The following is a 24,788-nucleotide window of genomic DNA, read 5'->3' as shown; positions in this document are numbered from 1 at the left end:
ATAGATACAGACGGCGTCTCTGGAATCGCCCATATATGGTCACGTTTGAAAACAGCTAAGGGGGAAAACAATTTTGAAAAAATCTAAACTTTCTCTAATTATTCAAAAACTACTTGCTGAATTATGAATATAGTTTCAACTAAATAAAGATACAAAGACACGGAGTGGAGTAAAGTGGTTCAATAGCCCATAAATACATAAATAACCGAGAATGCTAACCTGATGCTTCATGTTAGCATCGGGCTAATGCTAACGGTTAGCTAGTGCTAGCTACAACTGCCGTTTTTTCACTTCTACTGAACAATCTGCTGTGAGAAAATATCCACATGGGCCTGATTTACACTTGACTTAACTTATGTGATAAATAAGTTCATATTCCACCAGAAAATGACTAAAAAGAGTGGAAATTGTGTTTCTGTAAAGACTCTATTTTCCCCCTCGGCGAAGCCACGCCCCCTTTTATGACGAGATGCCGTCTGTGTCTATGACAGATATTTTCCTAATTGAAAAAAACACTTCATAAATGTACAAACAAACGGCTCAGCTCTCCTAAGTCTGTAACTGTACCGGGAGTGGGTACGTCTTCAGCTTGTTGCCATGGAGATGTGACTAAAGGCAGTCGAATTTTATCTTTCAATAGGTTCGGTTCTGTGATTGTCCACTGCAGTAATAGCATTGTCTGTGTCCAGCTGGTCAATAGGAGCATGTTTTGTGTTGATGACAACGGTATAGTCCAAATGTTACGCAGTGTCCCTTTAAGATTGGGAAAAAAATGAGTGGGAAAAAAAAAAAATTGAGCTCAAACAACCAAGTCACTTCCTTTAATGCTGTCCCTGGACCAATAGCATTTTTCCAGTGCCTCCTTTGGATGCTTCCATGTGTTTGATGCCAGACTGGTTTGTTTACTGGACCCAGCCACGTTTGACCAATGAGAGATGAGTGACCTCACCTTTGTCTGACCAAACAACACGAAGCATCCTTTACCTGGATGTAAAGCAAGTGTTCTGATCAGAAACACTATGAGCCGACCTAAACATCCTGAATGACCAGGTTGTTCCATCACGGGCATATTCCAAGATGGCGATGGCAGGATTCACGGAGAGAGGATCAGCGAGATGGATCGGCCAGATCTTTGACTCCATTGAGGATCTTTGGGATGTGCTGGAGATGGCTCGATACGAGATCTACAAGAAAAGTATGGCTGGGCGGGTACTGTGAAACGATACCAGGACGGTACCAGGAAAAGGTTTAGGTACTACTGGTATCAAAAACATCCATCCATTTTTTTCACTTTTTTTTTGTCGGTGTAGAATTACAGTCGTCCTGAAACCGTTTTCAAAGAGTCTGATCCGACACTTGGAATGTGGATAGAGACATCGGCGGGGGTCTCGGTCTGGGAATCAAACCTGGGACCTTATCGCTGTGAGGGAGGAAAGCTAACCACTCTGCCACTGTGTAGTTTGAGAACCACAGAGCCTCCGTTTGAATATTAACAGGCAGGTCCAGAGTGACGGGTCAAAGTTCGTTTAGTCTTTTATGAAAAGCACAAAGCGTGACACACGGTCCTGGTCCTGGTCCTGGTCCTGGTCCTGGTCCTGGTCCTGGTCCTGGTCCTGGTCCTGCTCCGGTCCTGGTCCTGGTCCTGGTCTGGTCCTGTTCCGGCCCTGCTCCGGTCCTGGTCCTGTCTCACAGAGGGTCTTTTGTTCGTTGTTAGTGGAAATAGTCGGCCTAAGAGTTGGACCATTTCCCTTCTCTCTTCCCTTTGGCAAGACACTTTGGAAGAGCTGAGGAGGGTGAGGGTCAGACCTTTCAGTGCTGCTGTCTGAGCTACAACCCCCCCACCCACCCCCCTTTTTTTTTTTTCAAGCTTTACAGTTAGTTTCTGTGGCATTAAAGGAACAGGCCACAGTTTCTCCATATCTGTTCTTGCCTGAGCTTAGACGAGTTGATACGTACCTGTCTGGTCTTTGTGCGTGCCCTCAGTCACGCAAAACGACCAAAGGTGTTGTTAGCATTTAGCCTCTCCCAGCATATTCCCTACAGACCCCTATAGCTCCAAACGGGGTCAAGTTTGAAGCTACCACGCTCTTAAACGGGCACAAAGACCAGACAGGTACTCGTCTAAGCTCAGGTAAGAACATATCGTGACGGAAAGTAACCACTCATAACCACCCGCCGCCGGGTCACTACAAGCTCAAGTACGCACAAATATCACATTTTCTTTGCCGTAAGAAGTTGCATAATGTACCTTTAATTATTAGTTACAAAGACTTGCAGAGGGATTTTGGAACTTGTGGAATATGTGGAAAAATATCGCCTTCAAAGCTCAGTAAATCAGGTTAGGAAATGGATATTAAACAATGGCCCTTGAAATGACAAATTCCAAATCAATCTGTGGGAAACATTCAGTCAATAATCAATGTTTTTGTGAAGAGTAGTTTTGTTTCCAGGTGAAAGTTTATGTTAATTTGGCCCAAAAGCTGAAAATTGAATTAGTGTTTCTTCAATAATATCATTTATCGTGATCTTTTCCTGCTTCGATCAAAAGGACTTCAGATTTTGTTGTCCTTCTCCCCAAGAATCCCAACACTGTTCCCCCTGATGATGTCACGAGGTGGACCAGGATCAGCTGATGTGAGTCTGATGCTGCGGTGAGTCAGGCTCAGCTGATCCCAGGTCAGTCAGACGCAGAGGGACCACATTCTCCTCATTTCTCACAAACGCCTCACTAATGGAGATGATCTGTTAGTGGGTTTCAGTGGGACATGTCTGACCTGAATGGACACACACGGTCAACTCTAAAGCATAAAAATGACAGTAAAAAAAAAGTTCAAAAAGTACTAAATCTTAAAATACCACAAGCTGCAAGAAACAGGAAATATAATGTGCTTGAGTTTAAGAAATCCAACTTTTCACAGAAATGTACAGATGACGGAAATATAACCCAAAAAGTGTCATGTCTGTTGTTTAGTGAAGGATTAGTCAATATAGTCATTATCGTGACAGCCCTAGTTCCTCATGTCTCTGTCCTGGTGTCTCTGTCCTGGTGTCTCTGTCCTGGTGTCTCTGTCCTGGTGTCTCTGTCCTCATGTCTCTGTCCTGGTGTCTCTGTCATGTCTCTGTCCTCATGTCTCTGTCCTCATGTCTCTGTCCTGGTGTCTCTGTCCTGGTGTCTCTGTCCTCATGTCTCTGTCCTCATGTCTCTGTCCTCATGTCTCTGTCCTCATGTCTCTGTCCTGGTGTCTCTGTCCTGGTGTCTCTGTCCTCATGTCTCTGTCCTCATGTCTCTGTCCTCATGTCTCTGTCCTGGTGTCTCTGTCCTCATGTCTCTGTCCTCATGTCTCTGTCCTCATGTCTCTGTCCTCATGTCTCTGTCCTGGTGTCTCTGTCCTCATGTCTCTGTCCTCATGTCTCTGTCCTCATGTCTCTGTCCTCGTGTCTCTGTCCTCATGTCTCTGTCCTGGTGTCTCTGTCCTCATGTCTCTGTCCTGGTGTCTCTGTCCTGGTGTCTCTGTCCTCATGTCTCTGTCCTCATGTCACTGTCCTCATGTCTCTGTCCTCATGTCACTGTCCTCATGTCTCTGTCCTCATGTCTCTGTCCTCATGTCTCTGTCCTGGTGTCTCTGTCCTGGTGTCTCTGTCATATCTCTGTCCTCATGTCTCTGTCCTCATGTCTCTGTCCTCATGTCTCTGTCCTGGTGTCTCTGTCCTCATGTCTCTGTCCTGGTGTCTCTGTCCTCATGTCTCTGTCCTCATGTCTCTGTCCTCATGTCTCTGTCCTGGTGTCTCTGTCCTCATGTCACTGTCCTCATGTCTCTGTCCTCATGTCTCTGTCATGTCTCTGTCCTGGTGTCTCTGTCCTCATGTCTCTGTCCTGGTGTCTCTGTCCTCATGTCTCTGTCCTGGTGTCTCTGTCCTGGTGTCTCTGTCCTGGTGTCTCTGTCCTGGTGTCTCTGTCCTGGTGTCTCTGTCCTCATGTCTCTGGTGTCTCTGTCCTCGTGTGTCTCTGTCCTCATGTCTCTGTCCTCATGTCTCTGTCCTCATGTCTCTGTCCTGGTGTCTCTGTCCTGGTGTCTCTGTCCTCATGTCTCTGTCCTGGTGTTTCTGTCCTCATGTCTCTGTCCTCATGTCTCTGTCGTCATGTCTCTGTCCTCATGTCTCTGTCCTCATGTCTCTGTCCTGGTGTCTCTGTCCTCATGTCTCTGTCCTGGTGTCTCTGTCCTGGTGTCTCTGTCCTCATGTCTCTGTCCTCATGTCTCTGTCCTGGTGTCTCTGTCCTCATGTCTCTGTCCTGGTGTCTCTGTCCTGGTGTCTCTGTCCTGGTGTCTCTGTCCTCATGTCTCTGTCGTCATGTCTCTGTCCTCATGTCTCTGTCCTCATGTCTCTGTCCTGGTGTCTCTGTCCTCATGTCTCTGTCCTGGTGTCTCTGTCCTGGTGTCTCTGTCCTGGTGTCTCTGTCCTCATGTCTCTGTCCTGGTGTCTCTGTCCTCATGTCTCTGTCCTGGTGTCTCTGTCCTCATGTCTCTGTCCTGGTGTCTCTGTCCTGGTGTCTCTGTCCTCATGTCTCTGTCCTGGTGTCTCTGTCCTGGTGTCTCTGTCCTGGTGTCTCTGTCCTCATGTCTCTGTCGTCATGTCTCTGTCCTCATGTCTCTGTCCTCATGTCTCTGTCCTGGTGTCTCTGTCCTCATGTCTCTGTCCTGGTGTCTCTGTCCTGGTGTCTCTGTCCTCATGTCTCTGTCCTGGTGTCTCTGTCCTCATGTCTCTGTCCTGGTGTCTCTGTCCTGGTGTCTCTGTCCTCATGTCTCTGTCCTCATGTCTCTGTCCTGGTGTCTCTGTCCTCATGTCTCTGTCCTCATGTCTCTGTCTCTGCGTGTGTTTCTCTGATGTAACCCCCATGAACAGGCTCCGACATAGACAGGAATTCAACATGTTACATCTCGCTGTACACAAAACACAATGAAGATGATCCCACGATAACCAGGACTAAACCTGGACTAAACCTGGACTAAACCAGGACTAAACCTGGACTAAACCTGGACTAAACCTGGACTAAACCAGGATTAAACCAGGACTGAACCAGGACAACACCTGGACTAAACCTGGACTGAGCCAGGATTAAACCAGGACTGAACCAGGACTGAACCAGGACTAAACCAGGACTAAACCTGGACTAAACCTGGACTAAACCTGGACTAAACCTGGACTAAACCTGGACTAAACCTGGACTAAACCTGGACTAAACCATGTCTAAGCTAAACTGGTTCTATCCATTTGCACCATGTGTTGCTCAGATCTGCTGCTCACTGTAGATCCATTCATGCTGTTCTGTGTTGATCTCAAAGAGGCTCCACAACTCTTTGAGATCTCCTCGTTGTCCGACAGGTCTCACATCTCCGTGACTAGTGTCAACTCAAGTCTCCAACGGGTCTCTAGGCCGTAAAACCTGGTCCTGGTTTGGTCCTCGCTCAGTCCCCATGTGGCACTGGTAATAGTGGAAACAGTAGCTGAGCTGAACAGCATTAGTAGATCAGATGTTGCTGTGGGTCACTGTAGATCAGAGGTTCCTGTGGGTCACTGTAGATCAGAGGTTCCTGTGGGTCACTGTAGATCAGATGTTCCTGTGGGTCACTGTAGATCAGATGTTCCTGTGGGTCACTGTAGATCAGAGGTTCCTGTGGGTCACTGTAGATCAGAGGTTCCTGTGGGTCACTGTAGATCAGAGGTTCCTGTGGGTCACTGTAGATCAGAGGTTCCTGTGGGTCACTGTAGATCAGAGGTTCCTGTGGGTCACTGTAGATCAGATGTTCCTGTGGGTCACTGTAGATCAGATGTTCCTGTGGGTCACTGTAGATCAGAGGTTCCTGTGGGTCACTGTAGATCAGAGGTTCCTGTGGGTCACTGTAGATCAGAGGTTCCTGTGGGTCACTGTAGATCAGAGGTTCCTGTGGGTCACTGTAGATCAGAGGTTCCTGTGGGTCACTGTAGATCAGATGTTCCTGTGGGTCACTGTAGATCAGAGGTTCCTGTGTGTCACTGTAGATCAGATGTTCCTGTGGGTCACTGTAGATCAGAGGTTCCTGTGGGTCACTGTAGATCAGATGTTCCTGTGGGTCACTGTAGATCAGATGTTCCTGTGGGTCACTGTAGATCAGATGTTCCTGTGGGTCTCTGTAGATCAGATGTTCCTGTGGGTCACTGTAGATCAGAGGTTCCTGTGGGTCACTGTAGATCAGAGGTTCCTGTGGGTCACTGTAGATCAGATGTTGCTTGGACAGACTGTGAGACTGATGGACCTCTCTCTCCTCAGGTCTGACTCCGGGGTGACAGTTCTACTGACTCTGGACGTTCCCGAAGCTGCTTTGGAGCTTCGCCCGTGCACTGACTGAACTCCATGTGGACCTTCTCCTTGTAGGACTACCTCAGCTGGACCTCGGAGTGCTCTTTCACTACGTTGCGTATTGAAACTTCAACCTGAGGGGAGTTTTTCCCACCGAGGCAAAGAGTTCTTCTTGGGACACTTTCTCGACACTTTCTCTGGACCTCCATGTCTTGACTCTTGATGCCTGAGCACTACAGTTCCCAGGGTGCAACGCTCTCCCACTCGGCCAATCAGCGAGCAGCGGCAGAGCGCGGCGACATGAGCGACTTCTGGCACAAGATGAGCTGCTGCGTCATCGCCAAACCCCCCCCGGTGAGTCCACTGTCCCTCTGTGCAGCTTCACTGGTGCTCGTACACGTGGAGACTGAAAAAACTGTCCTGAGAAGTAGAAACGATGAATAACAAACAGGACGGAGCTGGAGGTTCAGGTTTGGGCCAGTTTTAGTGAAGTCTGATTGAATCCAGAGCCAGATTAAACTGAAGATTATCCACTGATTACATCACACCATGATTACATCACCGCCAGACTCCTCCGTCCTCTTTCCTTGTGTCCTGTCTCCTTGTCTCCTCGTCTCCTCGTCTCCTTGTCTCCTCGTCTCCTCGTCTCCTTGTCTCCTCTCTCCTCGTCTCCTTGTCTCCTTGTCTCCTCTCTCCTTGTCTCCTCGTCTCCTTGTCTCCTCTCTCCTTGTCTCCTCTCTCCTTGTCTCCTCTCTCCTCGTCTCCTTGTCTCCTCTCCCCTTGTCTCCTCTCTCCTTGCCTCCTTGTCTCCTCTCCCCTTGTCTCCTCGTCCCCTTGTCGCCTCTCTCCTCATCTCCTTGTCTCCTCTCTCCTTGTCTCCTTGTCTCCTCTCTCCTCATCTTCTTGTCTCTTCCCTCCTTGTCTCCTCTCTCCTCGTCTCTTCCCTCCTCGTCTCTTCCCTCCTCGTCTCTTCCCTCCTCGTCTCTTCTCTCCTTATCTCCTCTCTCCTTGTCTCTTCCCTCCTTGTCTCTTCCCTCCTTGTCTCTTCCCTCCTTATCTCCTCTCTCCTTATCTCCTCTCTCCTTGTCTCCTCTCTCCTTGTCTCCTCCCTCCTTGTCTCTTCCCTCCTTATCTCCTCTCTCCTTATCTCCTCTCTCCTTGTCTCCTCTCTCCTTGTCTCTTCCCTCCTTGTCTCTTCCCTCCTTATCTCCTCTCTCCTTATCTCCTCTCTCCTTGTCTCTTCCCTCCTTGTCTCCTCTCTCCTTGTCTCCTCCCTCCTTGTCTCTTCCCTCCTTATCTCCTCTCTCCTTATCTCCTCTCTCCTTGTCTCCTCTCTCCTTGTCTCTTCCCTCCTTCTCTCCTCTCCCCTTGTCTCCTCTCTCCTCGTCTCCTTATCCCGAGGCTTTAATTGTGAAATCTCCAGCACTGACTCACCATAAACACAAAATTACACGTTACTATGGAAACACAATGTTGGCAGAAAACACAGGACTACACTACTACTGCTACTACTACTACTACTACTACTACTACCATACAACAACGACTACTACAATTACCACTACTACTACTACTGTTACCACCCGAGTTTTGTTTTTCAGAAGAGGAAGCGCAGGAGGATCGACCGCAGTATGATCGGAGAACCCACCAACTTCATCCACCTGACACACATCGGGTCTGGGGACGCCACCGACACCATAACACCGGTACCACCTTTACACACCGTACAACTGTCAATATAACACTGGTACCACCTTTACAGACCGTACAACTGTCAATATAACACTGGTACCACCTTCACACACCGTACAACTGTCAATATAACACTGGTACCACCTTCACACACCGTACAACTGTCAATATAACACTGGTACCACCTTTACACACCGTACAACTGTCAATATAACACTGGTACCACCTTTACACACCGTACAACTCACACCATAACACCGGTACCACCTTTACACACCGTACAACTGTCAATATAACACCGGTACCACCTTTACACACCGTACAACTGTCAATACAACACCGGTACCACCTTTACACACCGTACAACTGTCAATATAACACTGGTACCACCTTTACACACCGTACAACTGACACTATAACACCGGTACCACCTTTACACACCGTACAACCGACACCATAACACTGGTACCACCTATACACACCGTACAACTGTCAATATAACACTGGTACCACCTTTACACACCGTACAACTGACACTATAACACCGGTACCACCTTTACACACCGTACAACTGACACTATAACACCGGTACCACCTTTACACACCGTACAACTGTCAATATAACACCGGTACCACCTTTACACACCGTACAACTGACACCATAACACCGGTACCACCTTTACACACCGTACAACTGACACCATAACACCGGTACCACCTTTACACACCGTACAACTGACACCATAACACCGGTACCACCTTTACACACCGTACAACTGACACCATAACACTGGTACCACCTTTACACACCGTACAACTGTCACCATAACACCGGTACCACCTTTACACACCGTACAACTGACACCATAACACCAGTACCACCTTTACACACTGTACAACTGTCACCATAACACTGGTACCACCTTTACACACCGTACAACTGTCACCATAACACCGGTACCACCTTTACACACCGTACAACTGTCACCATAACACTGGTACCACCTTTACACACCGTACAACTGTCAATATAACACCAGTACCACCTTTACACACCGTACAACTGTCACCATAACACCGGTACCACCTTTACACACCGTACAACTGACACCATAACACTGGTACCACCTTTACACACCGTACAACTGTCAATATAACACTGGTACCACCTTTACACACCGTACAACTGTCACCATAACACTGGTACCACCTTTACACACCCTACAACTGACACCATAACACCAGTACCACCTTTACACACTGTACAACTGTCAATATAACACCGGTACCACCTTTACACACCGTACAACTGACACCATAACACCAGTACCACCTTTACACACCGTACAACTGTCAATATAACACCGGTACCACCTTTACACACCGTACAACTGTCAATATAACACCGGTACCACCTTTACACACCGTACAACTGACACCAAAACACCGGTACCACCTTTACACACCGTACAACTGACACCATAACACCGGTACCACCTTTACACACCGTACAACTGTCAATATAACACTGGTACCACCTATACACACCCTACAACTGACACCATAACACCGGTACCACCTTTACACACTGTATGACGGGACTGTTAAGTGGTGATGTCATCGCTCAATGTACGGGTCCAATGGAAGTGTAGCCCTATTCTCTATAATGGTGTTTTGAGTTGAGTTTATTGTAGTATTGCTGCCTGTAAGGTGCAGAGACAATGCTACATAAGTGGTAGCATAGATATGCAGTTTTTTCAGGTCAATTAGAATTTTAAAAAATATTTATTTTTGCTAAATTCCCCAAAAATGGAGATATAGGTTTCTACATGGTTTTACAATACTTTTTACAAAACCAAAGATTTCCATACATTTCATTAATATTTGGTAGAATTGCCTTTAAACTGTATAACTTGGGTCAAGCGTTTCTGATTTCCCTCCACAAGCTCTGCCCATACATTTTCAACTGGACTGAGATCAGGACTTTGTGATGACCACTTCAAACATTGACTTTGTTTTCCTTAAGCCACTTTAACTTCCTGCTGATGTCTTGATGTTGCTCCAATATTTCCACATAGTGTTCTTTCTTCATGATCTCATATTTTGTGAAGTGCACCAGTACCTCCCACAGCAAAACAACCCCACAGCATGATGCTGCCCCCCCTTCATAAAAATTCTATCTCTCATTCTTCTGACATATATTTTTTAATTCTAATTGACCTAAACATTTTGTATTTTGTATTATTGTGTGTGATGTCACACTTAACAAACGTATTGTCACCATAACACTGGTACCACCTTTACACACCGTACAACTGTTTACACGTCGATGGTCACTAGAGACCACAATTCTGAACTATTTTGAACTATAGAATAACTTAGGCAAACAGAGCAAAATAAACTTTCTGACATGTTCTTAATCACTTTATTAACCTTAAATGTTTAACAAACTAAGACTACAACTGAGAGGATGTATTTAAGGAGTAAAAGAAGTCTCCTATGGTGTGGTAAGCGAGGGGAGGGTGGGCAGACACAGCCCACTTCTCTCTGAAGTTAAAATTAGCCACTTGCCTTAGGAAGTCCCCCCAACACATTTCACATAAGCCTCTGGGGCCTGCGCTTGACAGGAAGTGCCTTAGACTCACTTCCTGTCTCTGACCTAACCCTGAGTTATGAAACGCTGTGTGTTTGTGTTGCAGATGGGCTCAGTAAAGGAGCAGATGAGAGTCAAAGGAGTGAACGGCCGCAGCAGCCTCTTATAGCGCTGACACAGGTGAGAGGTGTGTGTGTGTGTGTGTGCGTGCGTGTGAGAGTGTGTGAGTGAAGGGCTTCATTTGTCATCTGTACTGGGTTGTGTGAATGTTAAAGACTGATGTTTTGTCAGGTGCATAATTTAGACTTAAATGTACAGACCAGAGGGGCCAAAATGAAAAAGTGCCTAAGGGTCGTGGGCCAAACACAGCGATGTCAAGCGTGAAACATATAACTGCAAATAATAAAAGTTACTTTATGTTCTTTTTTGGTATACCTTTGCATTTAATTTTATCTATGCAATTAACATGCTACAAAAGCCAAGTTTTAGTACAAAATCAATTATTGTAGCAATATAGTGCAAAATGTTAACAACAACACCACCTGCACCTGCAGTACCTACAGTGACTTTACCTCATTCATTTCTTGAAGTCAAAGAAAATGCAATATTATATCATTTTGAAAGTGTCAGTTCAGCATCAATTCTTTTATAAGTCATATGTCAACAACCTTTGCAAAAAAAAAGTTGGAAAAATGGGGAAGTTGATGCTGTGATTTGATAAACACCAAGACACCAGAACAGTCTCCTGAACTTTGCGAAAGGAGTGAAACAGCGCCCCCAATTTCACGCTGGTGGACAAAAAGTGTACTGCATCCATATTTGCCATTGAGAATGAATGGGAGAGAGTTAGCATTAACCAGATGAGGCGCAAAAGTAGGTCACTCTCTGGCGGGCCAACAGAATTGTTTTTTTTTTTTTTTTTTTAATCAAGAATATTTTTATTGAATTTTAACATATTAAAAAGATGAAACATATGCACATGTGTTTGGTACAAAAATGGTATATTAAAAACAAAATCCCCGGCCAAAACAAAAAAATAAATAAATAAAAAAAATAAAACCCCCACCATTACTGCCAAAACAATGGCGTCACACCAAGACCTATTCCAACAAATGAAGGCACTGTAAAGTACAAGTACAATATCACAGAGCTGGGAATGCAAGTAAGAGTGGGCCCCAAGTATCCTCAAAGGCACCAGGCGTTTATTTTAGCGAACATCTTATCTTTTCCAATTTTAAGCAGGACATGACATCTTGCAGCCACTGTGCGTGTGACGGAGGGGAGGCCTCCTTCCATTTAAGTAAAATGGCACGGCGTGCCAAAAGCAAAGCAAAGACTAGTGACTGTCTTTTGTTGGCGCTGAGACATGTTTGATTTTCAAAAACCCCAAAAAGGGCTAATACAGGATTTGGTTCGAGCCTAAAGCTCAGTAGTTGAGATAATGTGCTGAAAATGGTCCCCCAAAAGTTGCTTAAGTGCGAACAAGACCAGAACATGTGACTGAGGGAGGCCTCCATCCGTTTACATCTGGTGCACAGTGGGCTGATCTCAGGGTACATTGCAGACAGTCTGGACTTGGAAATATGTGCCCTGTGTACAATTTTAAATTGAATTAACCTGTGGCGAGCACAGAAAGAGGAATCGTGGACTAGTTTGAGTGCACCAGCCCAAGCATCTTCGGTCATACTGACGCCCAAATCCTCCTCCCAAGCTTTTTTAAATTTGTCTATCAAGGGGGTTTTAAGTTCAAGCATTGTATTATATAACCTAGAAATTAGTCCTTTGGTTGGCTTTGATGACAGAATTTTGTCAAGTGTAGCTGTTTGTGGAGTAATTGCAGAGTTAGACAGATATGGCTTAAGGAAATGTCTAATCTGAAGATAACGGAAAAAGTCAGATTGTAAAAGGTTAAATTTCTCTCTCAGTTCTAAAAAAGATGCAATGATGCCATCTTTGAGCAAATGTTTAAAACGAGTGATACCCTTCTGATGCCATCTCTGATAGCCAATGTCCATTGTAGAAGGTTTAAAGAGTTGATTTAACATAGGCCCAAACGTGTTGTGAGGGTCTGCTGGGAACGTCTGGTGGATCCCTCTGTCAGTGGGGTCTTCAGCTCCCACCTCCGGAAGAGCTTCACCCAGATTCCGGGGGAGGCGGGGGACATGGAGTCAGAGTGGACTCTGTTCTCCTCCTCCATTGTCGATGCGGCTGCTCGTAGTTGTGGCCGTAAGGTCTCTGGTGCCTGTCGCGGCGGAAATCCCAGAACCCGGTGGTGGTGCCCGGAAGTAAGGGATGCCGTCAAGCTGAAGAAGGAGTCCTACCTGGCCTTGTTGGCATGTGGGACTCCTGAGGCAGCTGAGAGGTACCGGCAGGCCAAGCGTGCTGCGGCTCGTGCGGTCGCAGAGGCAAAAACTCGGGTCTGGGAGGAGTTCGGGGAGGCCATGGAGGAAGACTATCGGTCGGCCTCGAAGAGATTCTGGCAAACCATCCGGCGCCTCAGGAGGGGGAAGCAGTGCTTCACCAACACTGTTTACAGTGCGGGTGGGGGGCTGCTGACCTCGACTGGGGATGTCGTCGGGCGGTGGAAGGAGTACTTCGAGGACCTCCTCAATCCCGTCGTCACGTCTTCCAATGAGGAAGCAGAGGCTGGGGACTCGGAGGTGGGCTCGCCCATCACCGGGGCTGAAGTCACCAAGGTGGTGAGAAAGCTCCTTGGTGGCAAGGCTCCGGGGGTGGATGAGATTCGCCCTGAGTACCTTAAGTCTCTGGATGTTGTAGGACTGTCTTGGCTGACACGTCTCTGCAACATCGCGTGGCGGTCGGGGACAGTGCCTCTGGATTGGCAGACCGGGGTGGTGGTCCCTCTCTTTAAAAAGGGGGATCGGAGGGTGTGTTCCAATTACAGAGGAATCACCCTCCTTAGCCTCCCCGGTAAGGTCTATTCCGGGGTGCTGGAGAGGAGGATCCGGCCGATAGTTGAACCTCGGATCCAGGAGGAACAATGCGGTTTTCGTCCTGGTCGTGGCACACTGGACCAACTCTATACCCTTCATCGGGTACTCGAGGGTTCGTGGGAGTTCGCCCAACCAGTCCACATGTGTTTTGTGGATCTGGAGAAAGCGTTCGACCGCGTCCCTCGTGGTGCCCTGTGGGGGGTGCTCCGGGAGTATGGGGTCCGGGGCCCTCTGCTAAGGGCTGTCCGTTCCCTGTATGACCGCAGCAGGAGCTTGGTTCGCATTGCCGGCAGTAAGTCAGACCTGTTCCCGGTGCGTGTTGGTCTCCGCCAGGGCTGCCCTTTGTCACCGGTTCTGTTCATTACTTTTATGGACAGAATTTCTAGGCGCAGCCAGGGGCCGGAGGGTGTCCGGTTTGGGAGCCTCAGAGTCTCATCTCTGCTGTTTGCGGACGATGTTGTTCTGATGGCTTCAACGAACCAGGACCTTCAGCACGCACTGGGGCGGTTTGCAGCCGAGTGTGTAGCGGCCGGGATGAGGATCAGCACCTCCAAATCCGAGGCCATGGTTCTCCACCGGAAAAAGGTGGCTTCCCCTCTTCAGGTCGGTGGGGAGTCCTTGCCTCAAGTGGAGGAGTTCAAGTATCTCGGGATCTTGTTCACGAGTGAGGGACGGAAGGAGCGTGAGATCGATAGACGGATCGGTGCGGCGTCAGCAGTGATGCGGTCGCTGTATCGGTCTGTCGTGGTGAAGAGGGAGCTGAGTCGGAGGGCAAAGCTCTCGATTTACCGATCGATCTACGTTCCCACCCTCACCTATGGTCATGAGATCTGGGTAATGACCGAAAGGACAAGATCGCGAATACAAGCGGCCGAAATGAGTTTCCTTCGCAGGGTGGCTGGGCGCACCCTCCGAGATCGGGTGAGGAGCTCAGTTACCCGGGAGGAGCTCGGAGTAGAGTCGCTGCTCCTTCACGTCGAAAGGAGCCAGCTGAGGTGGCTCGGGCATCTGTTTCGGATGCCTCCTGGTCGCCTCCCGCGGGAGGTGTTCCAGGCATGTCCTAGTGGGACAAGGCCTCGTGGAAGGCCCAGGACACGGTGGTGGGACTATGTCTCCGAGCTGGCCTGGTGTCGCCTCGGGGTCCCCCCAGAACAGCTGGAGGAGGTGTGTGTGGATCGGGAAGTTTGGGCATCTCTGCTGAGACTGCTGCCCCCGCGACCCGGCCCCGGATAAAGCGGAAGAAAATGGATGGATGGATGGATGGATTTAACATAGGACTCCAAAGCGAAAAGCCGCCAAGGCCAAACTGTTTCCTAAATTGACCCCAGATTTTCAGAGTATGTTTAACCAAAGGGTTATTAAATTGACTAATGGAGGGTAAAGGTAGGGCAGAGCCCACACTAGCCAGAAGAGAAGAGGCGTTTGAAGAACACTCCAATGCAACCCAGTCAGGACGCTCAGGCTGTTCGTAATAGAAGGACCAATGAACTAGACATCTCAGATGGGCTGCCCAATAATAAAACCGAAAGTTTGGCAAAGCAAGACCACCGGTAGATTTGGACTTCTGGAGATAAGTTTTACTTAAGCGTGGTCGCTTGCCTTGCCATAAGTAGGAAGATATTATTGAGTCAAGCTGTTGAAAAAAAGAGCAGGGAAGAAAAATTGGCAGTGTTTGAAAAAGATACAGGAATTTTGGCAGAATAACCATTTTAACAGAATTCACACGGCCAACTAAAGATAATGATAAGGGTGACCACTGTGATGTCAGTTGCCTGGTCTGATCCAAGAGAACAGCAAAGTTTTCTCCAAACAAATCTTTGTACCTTTTGGTAACTGTAACCCCAAGATATGTAAACTTATTGTGCTCAACCTTAAAGTTCAAGTTTGAAAAATCTAGAGCCCTTGCTTTTTCATTTATAGGAAATAACTCACTCTTGCTGACGTTTAGTTTATAACCTGAAAGGGTACCAAACTGACTTATCAGTGTTAAAGCAGTGGGGAGTGATTCCCCTGGGTTTGAAATATAAAGCAAAAGATCGTCCGCATAGAGGGAGACCCTATGTTCTACCCCTCCTCTCCAAATACCAGACATGCCGTCACAGGTGCGAAGAGCTATAGCAAGAGGTTCTATAGCTAGGTCGAAAAGCATAGGACTCAAGGGGCATCCTTGGCGGGTGCCGCGATATAAACGGAAAGGTTTTGATCGCTGGCCATTGGTACGGATCATGGCTTTAGGGTGAGAGTAGAGTAATTTGATCCATAAGGTAAATGAAGGCCCAAAGCCAAATTTGTTCAGTACGGCAAATAGGTACGGCCATTCGACACGGTCAAATGCCTTCTCTGCATCGATAGAAACGATGCATTCTGGCCTATCCTCCTGTGCAGTATATAGGATGTCAAAAAGGCGTCTAATATTGTAAAATGACTGCCTATTTTTAATAAAACCAGTTTGGTCTTTTGATATAATGGAGGGAAGGAGATTTTCCAGCCTGAGAGCTAGTACTTTAGCCAGGATTTTTGCATCTGTGTTCAGGAGGGATATGGGCCTGTATGAAGCACAGCTGGTTGGGTCTTTACCTTTCTTCGCAATTAACGTGATACATGCCTCAGTAAAGGATTCAGGAAGTGGACCTAAGTTACAAGACTCTGAGAGGACAGAGCCAAGCAGCGGCGAGAGTGCATGAGAAAACTTTTAAAAAAATTCTGACGGAAATCCGTCAGGGCCTGGACATTTGTTTGACTGCATAGATGTTATGGCCTTTACGATTTCTAATTGAGAAATTGGATCCTCTAACCTTTTAGCAGAATCTGTGGAAAGTTGGGGAATATTGAGGTTATCAAGAAAACAATTAATTGTATCAGCAGTTACAAATGTCTCCGAGGTGTAAAGTTTTGTATAGAACTCTCTAAAAGCTGTGTTGATTTTCAAGGGGTCAGACGTAATCTCACCACTGCTCAGCTGTATCCCCAAAATAGATTGCTTGGACCTAGAACTCTTAAGTTGATTGGCTAATAGTTTATCAGACTTGTCTCCATAGGTATAAAACATAGTTTTATTCCTTAATAAAAGCTGTTCAACACGGTAAGTAGTGAGCAGGTCGAACCTAGTTTTTAGCTCGACTCTCTTTTTATATAGACCAGGGCATTTATTTTGAGCATATTGTTTATCTAATTCTCCAATTTGACGGATAAGTTCATTTTGCTCCTGTATTGATTTGCGTTTCATTCGGACAGTGTAAGCAATAATCTGCCCACGTAGGTACGCTTTAAGTGCATCCCACAAAGTTTTATAGGAAATATCTGGATTAGTATTTGTGTCAAGAAAAAAAGTTATTTCGTTCTCTATAAACTTAACAAACTCTGCATCGGACAGCAAAGTGGAGTTAAAACGCCACTGCCTACACCCAGGAGGAATGTCAGGAATCAGCAGGGAGAAAGTTAAAGGTGCGTGATCCGATATTACGATTGGATGGTATTCACAGGTGCTGACCAAGGGCAGAAGTTGATTATTAACAAGGAAATAATCAATTCTGGAATACGTATGGTGGACTGGTGAGAAGAAGGAAAACTCTTTGGTACTTGGGTGTAAAAAACGCCAAATGTCGCATACACCAAAATCACAAAGAAAACCATTGATAGCGCAGGCCGACCTACTTGCCGTGGCAGGATTGTTAGAGGATCTGTCCAAGGCTGGATCCAACCAGCAGTTAAGATCACCCCCAAGTATAAGGTTATAAGCATTCAAGTCTGGTAGCAATGAAAACAATCGATTGAAGAAACTGGCATCATCCACATTTGGGGCGTATACATTTACCAGGACCACAAGTGTGTTATACAGTTTGCCTGAAACAATTACATAACGACCATAGTTATCCGACGACACATCATGTGGTTCGAATGAAACATCATGATTAATAAATATTGAGACCCCTCGAGATTTGCCCTGAAATGAAGAATTAAAACATTGGCCAGACCAACGCATCAAACGACTTGAATCTGAGTTCCGAATATGGGTTTCTTGCAAAAAAGCAATTTTGGCCTTAAGCTGCTTTAGGTGTGAAAAAACCTTCTTTCGTTTAACAGGATGATTTAATCCCTTAACATTCCAGCTCACAAAATTAAGGCCGTTCATTGTACAGCATGAATAAAAGCGTAAAAATAGAACAGGTCATGGTGGCTTAATGATAGCATTAAATAAGCAAAGTGTCCAGCACTTTTCCAAAAAGTTGCAAAATGCAACAGGATCATTGGCAGTGACAGTCCTCCCCTCCCACCCCACCCGAAAAAAGACAGCTGCAGTAGTAAAAAATAAATAAAAAAGCAGCAAGCTCTATAAACCAACTGACTACTTAAACTCGCCTCCCCAGTGATAAACATAATTCAAGCTGCAGCTCCAGCAATAAGCAAAATTAGAATATTAACCCCCCCACACACACACACCAAACAAAAAAACGTGTCAGAGAAAAGTTATATAAGCCATAGAAGTAAACATGTCAGATACAGTAAATATTGTCCCAATAAAAGTCCGAAATGCTATTGTAATGGGCCATTTGCCTTAAACAGACCTTCAATGTAAGAGAACAGTGCAAAACAATGCCAAAATGCTTATAACTAAAAACAGTCACTTATGGTTAAAGCGGTGAAATTTAAATTGTCAAAACAGTAAACAATATGCTTCACCGGTACTTGAGCTGGTATCCACAACGACTCAGTCCGGTGGAAATACGCGTCAGTCACTCCACTTCTACATCGTGTAGTTGGCGACCCGGGTGATCATCAATAAACTTCTGTGCTTCAGCCACAGAGTTTATCCGCTTCTTGGCTCCCCCCGGCAAGGTTATGCGAAGACGAGCTGGGTAGAGCAAAGCAGGTTTAAACCCCCTTTTGTAAAGCTCCGCCATCACGTCCTTGTATTTCACTCGTTGACTCATCACTTCCGCGCTGTAGTCCTCCACAATGCGAATCTGCTGGCCATGGAAGTCGAATCTCCCTTTGCGGCGGGCTTCCCTGATGAGAGCCTCCTTCGTTTGGTACCAGTGGAGGCATAGAATGACTGGCCGCGGCCACTGCCCCGGACCGGGTTTGGGGGCTAGCGTGCGGTGGGCTCTGTCGATCTCTGGCGGGTTAGGAAGGATGTTTTTCCCGATAACCTCCTGGAGCAACTGAGAGAAAAACTCCGTTGGGCGTCCAGTCTCTGTGGACTCAGCTAGGCCAATGATGCGTATATTTGATCTTCGGCCTCGGTTTTCTAATTCGACAACTTTAGCCTTGAGCTTGTCGTTCTCCTCGCGTAGAAGTGAACATGTAGCTTCGATATCCGCTACGCGCTGACTAAGGTCATCCGTGGCTAGTTCCAAGGAGGAGACGCGTTGGTCGTGGTCGTCTGCCAACAGTTTGGTCTGATCCAGCTTGGTCTCAATCCCTGTGAGTGATGCCTTAAACTCAGCAGACAACTCTTCACGGTGTTTCTGGAGTAGGGCGGATATGGCATCTATCGTCAAGCTAGCAGTAGCAGCAGCACCGTTAGCATTAGCTCCGTCCTTAGCATTAGCTCCGTCCTTATCTGCGGTTTTCCTGGGAGGTGGCATTTCGAAAGGTTGTTTTTATCCGTACTTGGCTTCGGTAAAAGGTAGGAATCTTTAGCGTAAACAGTAGGCGCAAATTTTTGGTTAGTGTGGGGTCTGAAGGTAATAAAAGTCTTAAATTCTGCCGGAGCTCGCTCGTCACGCGTCTACTCCCTTAAAGCCATAAACCGGAAGCCACAGAATTGTTTTTTGGCCCGCGGGCCCCACTTTGGGCACCCCTGGTATAGACCATCATTGCTCACTTCTCCCCACGTACATTGATTACTCTATAGATACAGGCGGCATCTCTGGAATGGGGATATACGCTAACGACTTCCACATTCTACAAGTGAGTCATTCACCTGCTGAAGTAACAGTGTTTTTAGCTGCTAATCATTTCTTGTTAATTAAGACGGTGACGGGAAGTGAATGACTCCCCTGTAGAATGTGGAAGTCGTTAGCTCATAATCCCAGAGATGGTCAAGTTCAAACAAAACAAAGATGGGGAGAATGAGTGATGGGCGAGTGAAGCCTTGTAACACTTCAAGGCTTTCCTGGCAAAAGAGTCTGGCAAGGTTTGAAGTCTCAGAGCTGTTTCATTCTGTCTGAACACTGACCTCTTGTGGACAAACTTTATTATTGCGACTTCGCATAAACACTGAAGCACCAACACAATCATGTGCAAGTGAAGTTTCAAACAGCCTGAAGGTAAATGTTAAACGACTCAACTTGTAAAGAGCTTTACATTAAGGAACCAGTTACACATTCACACTGTCTGTCATTCATTCGAAACTCTGAAAACTCTGAAAATTACAATACCGTTAAAGTGCATTCATTTCTGTTATTCAATTGAAACTGGGAAACTAATACATTACAGATTCGTTACATGCAAAGTGACATATTTAGCCTTTCTTTGTTATTATTTTGATTATTATGGCTCAGCTTGTAAAAACCCCAAATTAAAAATCTCCTAAAATTAGAATATTTGAAAAATGGACTGTAAGCCATAATCATCAAAAGTATAGCAAAGGTATGATATACAGTATGTCACTGCATGTAATGAGTTTATATCATGTATTAGTTTCACATTTTAAGTTGATTTACAGAAATAAATGAACTTTTGAATGATATTCTAGTTTTCTGATGGAAAATGGTGTTTCCCAAAACGTACTTCCTTCCCTCTCTGTGAGGCCACGCCCCCTGGTGTGATGTGATAATGTTATCTATTCGAGAGAGAATCCAGCAACAAACCTCCACAATCTGTCAATCTGAGCCCACAGCTACAACTTTAAAAATAGATATAACATAAAACCAGCATGGTTTATAATATTTTTCTCCGTGTTGTCATGGGAATAAACTGTATTTTTTAGAAACAATAAATGTCTTTGGAGCCGGGCTTTTAAGTAGATTTTGAGACGTGTAAAGTGCCCATTGGTTTCCCTGCATAGTTGAACCTTCTGGAGTCGCCCCTGGCCGCTAGGGGGTGGTATGACCTTCAAGCAGTAGACTGAATATACCAATCAGCTGGCGGTGCAGTTGTAGTTGTGGTCTGGACTTGGGGGAGAGAGTAAACAGAGGACGCAGTTGATTTCAAGGTGAAGCAGCTGTAATCATGAAAAAGGGGAGTTGATTCCAGCCGCTCTCAGATACTGTCCCGAGCTGCACCGTAGTGTGAACCTCCAGTACAGTCCGTTACAGCAGTCTAAATCTCTGCGGAATCATGAAAATGAGCAGTCAGGTGCAGGCGTCAGTTGGTTTTGTGTAAGTGTTTCCCAGACAGGGGGGTTGAGTCCACCGTCTGGACCGCACTGATGGTTTAGGCCCATGAAGACCCATACCTAGAGCACCCCTGCTCTGGGTACTGCGTGTGTCTCTTTGTGACAGTAAATGGGTACACCCTAAAAGGTCATTAGTTGCTGATGAAGCCTCTTGAGGGGAGAAGTAAAACGTGCTCCTCATTAAAACAACCTTGATGGCAGATTAAGAATGTTTGTCCACAATACATCCATGGCATGCTCTGGACTCTGTATCAAATCTGTATCTTTCTTCATGGACTAAATGAACAGGTTCAATGTGTTTAATGCTGTTATTCTTATTATGAACTGCATCAGAAAGTCCATTGGATGTTCATAACTTGACTTGGATTAGACGCTGTGTGACCACCTTAGGGTTGCAAATACATTTCCGGAAATTTTTTGAAACTTTCAATAGACTTTCAACATTTTAAATAGAAAAATGGCTGAAAAAACATATATTTAATAATAATAATAATACATCAGACTTGTATAGCGCTTACATGAGGGATAAAACAAAACAAAAATGGGGTTTAGGAGAAAGCTAGTTTGAACAGGTGGGTTTTGATACTGATTTGAAGGTTGGTAGTGAGTCAGAGTTTCTAATGGGCTGTGGGACTGAGTTCCAGAGAGTGGGGGCGGCGATGGCGAAGGTCCGGCGGTTAGTGCGGGCGATGGGAGTGAGGTGGTTGGAGTCAGCTGAGCGGAGGCGGCGGGTGGGCTGGTGTTGTTGCATATGTTTGTATCTTTTGTTGAATAAACTATTAGTGAACTATTAGTTATTCATTAATGATGCTTTTGAACCATAAATCATGTATTTGAGTGATGTCACACACAAGAGATGTGAGGACCATATCATCCTGCTACATTCAGCTTACTCCTCTTTCTAATAAGGGCAGGGACAAAACAGCAAGGTTTGACATCATGATTCTGTTTTCTCACACTGTGATTGGTTAAATTCACCTCTCGCTCACTCAGTTCATGACAGACACTGGCCAATAGGAGCAGTGGGCGGGGCCTGTGTCTGACACAGAGCTGCATTAACCCCTTAACTCCCACCTGAACCGAGCACATATTCTTCAGTTTGGCTTTACCCCAATCCAAAAGTTTCTGGAAAAAAGCAACAAAACTGAGACGAAAACAATGATGGAAATGTGACTAAGAAGTGAGAAAACATTGACAAAAAAGTGACGAAAAAGTGGCAAAAATGTGACAAAAAAATGACAAAAATGTGACAAAAAAATGACAAAAATTTGATAAAAAATGGATGAAAAAGTGTCAAAAATGTGACAAAAAAATGACAAAAATGTGACAAAAAATTGATCGAAAAATATCAAAAATGTGACAAAAGAATGACAAAAATTTGATAAAAAATTGACGAAAAAATTTGACAAAAAATGACAAAAATGCGATAAAAAAGCGACGAAAAAGTGGCAAAAATGTGACCAAAAATTGATTAAAAAAGTGGCAAAAATGTGACAAAAAATGACAAAAATGTGACAAAAAATTGACGAAAAATAACAAAAGTGTGGCAAAAAATGACAAAAATTTGATAAAAAAGTGACGAAAAAGTGGCAAAAAATGGATCGAAAAATAACAAAAATGTGACAAAAAAAGACATAAAAATGATAAAAAAGTGATGAAAAAGTGGCAAAAAGTGACAAAAGAATGACAAAAATTTGATAAAAAATTGACGAAAAAATGTGACAAAAAATGACAAAAATGCGATTAAAAACCGACGAAAAAGTGGCAAAAATGTGACAAAAAATGACAAAAATGTGACAAAAAATTGACGAAAAATAACACAAATGTGGCAAAAAATGACAAAAATGTGACAAAAGAATGACAAAAATTTGATAAAAAAGTGACGAAAAAGTGGCAAAAAATTGATCGAAAAATAACAAAAATGTGACAAAAAAATAACAAAAATGTGACAAAAATGTGATAAAAAATTGACGAAAAAATGTGACAAAAAATGACAAAAATGTGATAAAAAAGCGACGAAAAAATAACAAAAATGTGACAAAAAATTGACAAAAATTTGATAAAAAAAATGACGAAAAAATGTGACAAAAAATGACAAAAAATTGATAAAAAAGTGATGAAAAAGTGGCAAAAATGTGACAAAAAAATGACAAAAATGTGACAAAAAAATGACAAAAATGTGACAAAAAAATGACAACAATGTGACAAAAGAATGACAAAAAATTGATAAAAAATTGGATAAAAAATGTGACAAAAAATGACAAAAATGTGACAAAATGTTACAAAAAAATAGAAAATGTCATAAAAATTTGACAAAAAAATTACAAAATTTGTACCAAAAAAGACCCCAAAAATGACAAAAAAGTTGACTACCCAACAAAAAAATGATGGAAAAAAAAATCTGATGACGTGAGGAAAAAGATCTTCTCAGTTCAGGCGGGAGTTAAGAGGTTAAACAGAACAGACCTCCATTATAGACCATATAATATTGTAAAAGCTGCACAGCTGTATTACAATGGTAAGTCTATTACCACTGATGGATCCAAACATGGAATGAGTGTTCTGTTTCCTAAAGCTCCTCTTTGTATCGGCCAAAACACTGTCCTGTTCATGCCCTGGTATAGACGTTTCATCTCTGCTGTGATTGATATGTCAGTGTATAACGATCAAATCCTGTGTTTATGCTTCAGTTTACATCCGTCTGTAAAGAAGCCACCTTCAGTTGTGTTAATTCCCTGTTTATTCTCACAAAATTCCAGTTGATTCCCGTGGAAAACTTCCCACGTTAAACAAGTCTTTCATGATCTGTTTCAGCCCCAGGAGGTTTGTCTCAGGAAGAACTACAACAGTGGAAAACTACAAATCCCAGAGGAACGAGGAGAACTCCAGCTCCCGTCATGCGTTTCTCACCAGCGACCAGCCCGAGAACTCAAGCTCCCATCATGCATTTCTCACCAGCGACCAGCCCGAGAACTCCAGCTCCCATCATGCATTTCACCCCTGTTGTTGTCGCGGATAATCCAGACTGATGTCCATTTGTACGCCTTTTTATACAGAATTTCACATTTCAATTTGATAGAATAGTAATATTTTTATTATTATTATTGTTATTATTATTATATTACGACCAGTCCAGTTTTTGGATGAATTTCTTGATTTGTAAAAGTAGCTTGAGTCCATTTCGGGGGAGTAGACAGGACTAAAGCTTATCTGAGCTTATCCTAACCCACACATGAGCGTCTCTGGGTAAGAGGTAAAACATCCAGAGCTTCTCATCAGCTGGAGCTCACCCCGGGTTTCTCTGGAGAGCTGAGAGCGCCCCCATGTGGAGCAACCAGACACAGTTCATCTTCATATCAAAATCCAAACATTTTTCCACGATCTTTTCCCAATTTCCCGTATTGAAAACCCGTGAAAGTGAACCCATGTTGTAAATTTGCAGAGCTTCCACACATTGTTATTCTGTTTTCTGGTTCTCGATGACAAATATTTCAGTACAAGTATCGGAAAATGTATCGTTAACATACTGGTATCGAAACAAACGTCACGGGTACCCGGCCCTACCCATAACCGTTTGCACATGATGTCACTACTTTGTAAAATCCATAAAGGAACTCTTTAAGACACTACCCGAAGCGCCTCCTCCTTAAACCCACCTGTCGGCTCCAGTCAGGAAGCTTCTAGATTTGGGTAAAGCTGAACTGGAGAAAATGTGCTCAGTATATGTATGTATGTTGCTAAGGCGGTGACTTGTGCTTCAAAGACACTTTTGTTTATTCAGTATTCAAGATACTTCAACAAAAATATGAATAATGACTTGAATTTTGTCCTTGTGCTTTCTCTTTTTTACCCAGCTGGTTTGCCTGTTCT

The 24,788-nt window shown here is 44.8% G+C and overlaps 2 protein-coding genes across 2 annotated transcripts in view; both read left to right on the top strand.

Annotated features, from left to right (window-relative positions):
- Positions 1–24,788, top strand: part of LOC306973624 (uncharacterized protein) — a 198,781-nt gene that overhangs the window by 73,620 nt on the left and 100,373 nt on the right. The gene's annotated exons all lie outside the window — the stretch shown is intronic.
- cdc42se1 (CDC42 small effector 1) lies at positions 6,465–23,795 on the top strand. Its single transcript, XM_079570598.1, has 4 exons — positions 6,465–6,691; positions 7,939–8,043; positions 10,729–10,802; positions 23,733–23,795. The coding sequence occupies exons 1-3, from the start codon at positions 6,560–6,562 to the stop codon at positions 10,789–10,791; spliced, it is 300 nt and encodes a 99-aa protein (XP_079426724.1). The 5' UTR covers positions 6,465–6,559; the 3' UTR covers positions 10,792–10,802; positions 23,733–23,795.

Source organism: Gobius niger (genome assembly GCF_951799975.1).
Source record: "Gobius niger genome assembly, chromosome: 14".
Classification (NCBI taxonomy): domain Eukaryota; kingdom Metazoa; phylum Chordata; class Actinopteri; order Gobiiformes; family Gobiidae; genus Gobius; species Gobius niger.
Note: the sequence above shows the minus strand (reverse complement) of the source record. Positions and strands in the feature narration are given on the sequence as shown.

Bases quoted from the DNA above. Each gene is read 5' to 3' on its own strand.
- cdc42se1 (XM_079570598.1), top strand. From the start codon at position 6,560: ATGCCTGAGCACTACAGTTCCCAGGGTGCAACGCTCTCCCACTCGGCC. The intron at 6,692-7,938 runs GTGAGTCCACTG...TTTGTTTTTCAG, and splicing joins TCATCGCCAAACCCCCCCCG to AAGAGGAAGCGCAGGAGGAT. The intron at 8,044-10,728 runs GTACCACCTTTA...TTTGTGTTGCAG, and splicing joins CCACCGACACCATAACACCG to ATGGGCTCAGTAAAGGAGCA.